General features: G+C 38.4%; 1 protein-coding gene across 1 annotated transcript; it reads left to right on the top strand.

The window, feature by feature from the left end:
* On the top strand, positions 1-5,561 carry LOC133337109 (ionotropic receptor 75a-like). Its single transcript, XM_061545372.1, has 5 exons — positions 1-195; positions 310-446; positions 503-1,112; positions 4,885-5,165; positions 5,309-5,561. Exons 1-5 carry the CDS (start codon positions 1-3, stop codon positions 5,559-5,561), a joined length of 1,476 nt encoding a protein of 491 aa, XP_061401356.1.
* The last annotated feature ends 403 nt before the right edge of the window (positions 5,562-5,964 follow it).

Here is a 5,964-nt window from a genome sequence, read left to right as displayed (position 1 = left end):
ATGACCTTTATAACCTATGATGTCTATAATAATGGCTATTATTTAGGAGGATCTCTCAATATGACAGCGGATAGGGAAATCCAATGTTCGTCAGCGGGATGTACCCTGAAGAGATATCTGTCGACGCTGTATGAAAAGACACGCCATGAAAATCGTTGGCTGTTGAAGGATATTACCATGAGGGTGACAACGGTGGTAAGTAGGAAGGGGATACAGAGGGGAGAAAGGGAAGGGAGAGGGTAAAAAGTAATGGGAAGGGGGTAGGGGAGGTTATTTTGAAATTTAAATTTTGAATTATTTTTCCTCAAGACCACTCAAATGCCTCATACCGATCCCGCCGACAAAATTTTGGATTTTCTGGCTTCAGAAAAGAAGAAAAATATCGATGCCATTGCCAGGTTCGGATTTGGTTATATTATGCTATTGAAGGATAACATTGGATGCCGGTGGGTATGGAAAATTATTGGAAAATTAAAGAAAATTTTTTAAATAATGTTTCCAGCTATTTCCACAATTTCACCAATACCTGGAGCCTAACGGAAGCAACTGGTGGGGTCGTTGGGGCCCTGGGCATTGATCAGTCGGCTGAGCTGTCCTCTTCACCATTTCTCATATCCAAACTTCGGTTGAACTATGTAAAGCCCACCATGCCTCTGGGCAACTTTCGCCAGGTTTGCATTTTTCGAACCCCACGCAATGCCGGAATACGCGGTGAGGTCTACCTCGAACCATTTTCCGCCAAAGTTTGGTTTATATTCGGCGGCATAATTCTATTGATTGGATGTGTGCTGTGGATAACCTTTGTCGTTGAATATCGTCAGCTAAAATTCTATTTGACTTTTTTACCTTCGTTGCTGAGCAGCTGTCTGCTGGCATTCGGGTCGGCATGTTGTCAGGGTAGCTTTTTGGTACCCAAATCGACGGGTGGACGAATGACATTTTTCTCGCTTTCGCTGCTGACATTTATTATTTATAATTATTACACTTCGATTGTAGTGGCCATATTATTGGGTTCTCCTGTGAAGTCGAATATCAAGACCCTGGCCCAGTTGGCGGAAAGTAATTTGGATGTGGCCATGGAACCAATACCCTATACGAAGTCGTATTTGAATGTGAGTATAAGAAATGTATTATTTTATTTTTATAACCTCCACCATAAGGTGGAGGTATCCTTCTTATATTCACTGGAGACCCCACGAAATATATATTTTCCTGATCGGAATAAAATTCTATGCAGATTTACCCAGAACCGTCTGTTGAAATTCCGATAGAGCTCACATTTGGGTTCGCATTTGGTAGAGATTCATCCTACAAAAAATTATCAATATTGGTCCACTTTTAGGGGTAGTCTCCATGTAACCGAACCTCTCAATTTTCGATATTTTGGGGAGCTTGGGTACGGTTTTTAACCTAATTGGCTGTAATTTGGTATTATGGGTTCTCATTGGGTAGAGATTCATCCTACAAAAAATTATCAATATTGGTCCACTTTTAGGGGTAGTCTCCATGTAACCGACTCTCTCAATTTTCGATATTTTGGGGAGGTTGGGTACGGTTTTCAACCTAATTGGCTGTAATTTGGTATTTTGGGTTCTCATTTGGTAGAGATTCATCCTACAAAAAATTATCAATATTGGTCCACTTTTAGGGGTAGTCTCCATATAACCGAACCTCCCAATTTTCGATATTTTGGGGAGCTTGGCTACGGTTTTCAACCTAATTGGCTGTAATTTAGTATTATGGGTTCTCATTGGGTAGAGATTCATCCTACAAAAAATTATCAATATTGGTCCACTTTTAGGGATAGTCTCCATGTAACCGAACCTCTCAATTTTCGATATTTTGGGGAGCTTGGGTGCGGTTTTCAACCTAATTGGCTGTAATTTGGTATTATGGGTTCTCATTGGGTAGAGATTCATCCTACAACAAATTATCAATATTGGTCCACTTTTTAGGGAAAGTCTCCATATAACCGAACCTCCCAATTTTCGATATTTTGGGGAGCTTGGATACGGTTTTCAACCAAATTGGCTGTAATTTGGTATTATGGGTTCTCATTGGGTCGAGATTCATCCTACAAAAAATTATCAATATTGTTCCATTTTTAAGGGTAGCCCCCTTATGACCGACCCTCAAAAAGTTCGATGTTTTGGGGAGCTTGAGCACTGATTGTAATTTGACTCTTTGGGTTCTCATTGGGTGGCAAATCTTCCTACCAAAAATTATAAATATTGGTCCACTTTTTAGGTTGGTGCCCATATAAGCGAACCTCCCAAATATTGGTATTCTAGGGAGCTTGGGCACATTTTTCAACCGAATTGGTTTTAATTTAGTATTTTGGTTTCTCATGGGGTGTCCAATCTTTCTACCAAATATAGTCAATGTTGGTCCACGTTTTGGTATACCGCCCATACGACGACACCCCAAATATTCCGTATTTATAGGAACTTGGGCACTTTTTTTCAACCGAATTGATTGAAATTTGGTATTAAGAGTTCTCATAGGGTGGCAAATATTTCTACCAAAAATCGTCAATATCGGTGCACCTTTTGGTATAGCTCCCATATGATGGACTTGGGGAGCTTGGGCATGTTTTCCAACCTAATTGGCTGTAATTTGGTACTTAGGGTTCTCATTGGTTGGCAAATCTTCCTACCAAAAATTATCAGCATCGGCCCACTTTTTAGGGTAGTCTCCATATAACCGAAGCTCCCAAATTTCGGTATTCTGGGGAGCTTGGATAAGTTCTTCAACCTAATTGGCTGAAATTTGGTATTGTGGGTTTTTATTGGATAGAAAATCTCCTTACCAAAAATTATCAATATCGGTCCACGTTTTGATGTAGCCCCCATATAAAGGTACCCCTAATTTTCGGTATTTTAGCCACGTTTATCGAGCGATTAGCCTGCAATTTGGTATTTTGGGTTCGCATAAGTCGTCGAATGTTTCTACCAAAAATTATTAATATCGGTCCATGTTTTGGTATTGCACTCATATAATCGGACCCTTAATTTTCGATGTATTGCGGATTTCAGACACGTTTATCAACCGAATTGGCTGTAATTTAATATATTGGGTGCTCATTAGGTGCTTAACCTTTCTACCAAAATTGATCAATATCGGTCCATGCTTTCATATAGCGCCCATATAAAAATACTCCTAATTTACGATATTTTGTGGATTTAAGTCACGTTTATCGAGCGGTTAGCCTGTAATTTTGTATTTTGGGTTCGCATAAGGTGCTAAACCTTCTTTTCAAAAACAATTCGATATCGGTCCACTTTTTGATATAGCCCCCATATATAATCGGACCCTTAATTTTCGATATTTTATCGAGCGATTAGCCTGTAATTTGATATTTTGGGTTCTCATTGGTTGTCAAACCTTCCTTCCAAAAATAATCAATATCGACCCACGTTTTAATATAGCCCCCTTTATAATCGGACCTCTAATTTTCGATATTTTGCGAATTTCACACAATTTTATCATTGCCGAATTGCCTAAAATTTTATATTTTGCGTTCACATAAGGTTCCACATCTTCTCACCAAAATTTATCGACATCGGTCCAAGTTTCGATATAGCCCCCACATAATCGGACACCTAATTTTCGGAATTATGCAGATTTCTCACATGTTTTCTAAGCGATTTGGCTGTAATTTAGTATTTTGAGTTCTCATGAGGCACAAAACCTTCCTACAAAAATTCGTAAATATCGGTCCATTTTTTTATATAGCCCCCATATAATCGGATCTCTAATTTTCGATATTTGGCGAATTTCTCAAATGTTTTCCAACCGAATCGGCTATCGTTTAGTATTTTGGGTTCTCTTGAGGCAACTAATCTTCCTGTAAAAATTCATAAATATTGGTAAAAGTTTCAGGGTAGCCCCCATATAACATAACCTCCAATTTTATGTATTTTGCGGATTTCTCACATGTTTTACAACCGAATTGTCTATACTTTTATATTTTGGGTTCTCATAAGGTGCCAACCCTTCCTTCCAAAAATTATCAAAATCGGTACACTTTTTGATATAGCCTCCATATATATATATACCCCCAATTTTCGATATTAGGCGGATTTCAGACTTGTTTATCAACCGATTTGGCTATAATTCAATATATTGGGTTCTCATAAGGTACTTAACCTTCCTACCATAAATTATCAATATATGTCCACATGTTCATATAGCCCCCACATAATCGGAATCCTAATTTTCGATATTTTTCAGATTTCTCACATATTTTTCAATCGAATTGGCTCTAATTTGGAATTTTGTGTTCGCATTAGATGTCGAATCTCCCTGCCAAAAATGATCAATATTGGTCCACGTTTTGATATAGCCCCCATATAATCCGACCTCTAATTTTCTATACTATGCCGATTTCCGACCTGTTTTCTATCCGATTTGGCTCTAATTTGATATTTGGAGTACTCATTAGGTGCCAAATCTTTCTACCAAAAATTGCAATATTCGCTGTATCTTAGGTTATAGACCCCCATATAAGTGTCCCGTGCCTTTAGAGGTATTTTGAGGGTCCTAGACTCATTTTCCATACGAAATCACTTTATTTTGCCATTACGTAGCTTCATTCTGTGATCTTGGTGGGTAAAAATCTTCCTCATAGAAGATTTTCAATATAAGTCCATATTTCCGAATTTTCCCCATTTTCTGCCCTCGCCTAATATTTCCACCTAAGTGTCTGTAATTCGGTATTTCGTTTTTTCTTGTCTGAAATTTACCTTGGCATATCCTCCCATATCAAAAATTCCTATCTATTTAGGTGATTTGTATGTTCGAACTCATGTTACAGGATATAAAAAATTCGACTCTGTCGAACCTATAGCCTATTTTATTAATTTTCCTCTTTTTCCCCGACAGTTCTCAAAGTTGCCTGAAATCCGCACCCTGGTGCGTAATAAAATCCAAGCGAAAAAGGACTCCAAAAGTGTTTGGATACCCATTGCGGAGGGTGTGCGACGGGTACGTGATGAACCCGGATTTGTTTATGTCACCGAATCGTATTCCAGTTATTCGTTGATTGAAAATACCTATACCGCCAAGGAGATATGCGATCTCAATGAGATATTGTTTCGACCACAAGAAATTCTGCACGAACATGTCAATGTCAATTCGAGCTATGTGGAATTTATACGTTATAAGTGAGTAGAGGAGAGAGAGAGAGAGAGAGAGAGAGAGAGAGGGGAAGGGGGAGAGAGGGGAAGAGATGAAAAGAGAGGGAGAGAGAGAGAGAGTGGGAGTGTGGAGAGAGAAAAACAATTATGAAAAATTTATTCTTTTCCAGACAAGTTCGCATCTTTGAATCTGGGGTACATCGTCGCTTGCAGGGTATTTGGGTAAAGACCCGTTTGCCATGTTTCCTATCGAGTGGCTCCTTGGTCCAAGTGGGTTTGGAATATACCGCTCCACTGTTCATCATGCTGGCCTGTGTGTATGTGCTGGTTTTTATGCTGCTGCTCTTGGAGATCCTATGGCATAAATATGTGGAGAATTTGGAAGTCAAGGAAATTTTGGGCGGATTGATGAAGGACAACTAAAATTTTGGAAAAAAATATTTCAATTTTTCGATTGCACCAAAAAAAAATATCTATATGTTAGTGATCACTTCGTTTCACAAATTTCAATGTAGTTGCACAATTGATGTGAATAAAAAATTTTGAAAAAAAAATGTTGGGTTATGTTGAAGGCCTTGCCAAAAAAGAACCCTAATATTCGGTATGCAGATTTTGGCCACATTTATTAACCAAATTGGGTGTAATTTGATATTTTAGGTTCGCACAAGGTGTGGAATCTTCCCACCAAAAATTATCGATATCGGTACATGTTTTGTCTTAGGTCCCATATAATCGGACCCCTAATTTTCGGTATTTTGCAGATTTTAGACACATTTATAAACCAAATTGGCTGTAATTTGGTATTTTGGGTTCGCACAAGGTGTGG

The sequence above is a fragment of the Musca vetustissima genome, unplaced genomic scaffold (genome assembly GCF_032173495.1).
Source record: "Musca vetustissima isolate MV318-11 ecotype Yass unplaced genomic scaffold, APGP_CSIRO_Mvet_v1 utg2547, whole genome shotgun sequence".
NCBI lineage: Eukaryota > Metazoa > Arthropoda > Insecta > Diptera > Muscidae > Musca > Musca vetustissima.
Note: the sequence above shows the minus strand (reverse complement) of the source record. Positions and strands in the feature narration are given on the sequence as shown.

Excerpts from the sequence above, each read along its gene's own strand:
- LOC133337109 (XM_061545372.1), top strand. The coding sequence starts at position 1 with ATGACCTTTATAACCTATGATGTCTATAATAATGGCTATTATTTAGGA. Across the intron at positions 196-309 it reads CCATGAGGGTGACAACGGTG|ACCACTCAAATGCCTCATAC; the intron begins GTAAGTAGGAAG and ends TTTTTCCTCAAG. Across the intron at positions 447-502 it reads AAGGATAACATTGGATGCCG|CTATTTCCACAATTTCACCA; the intron begins GTGGGTATGGAA and ends TAATGTTTCCAG.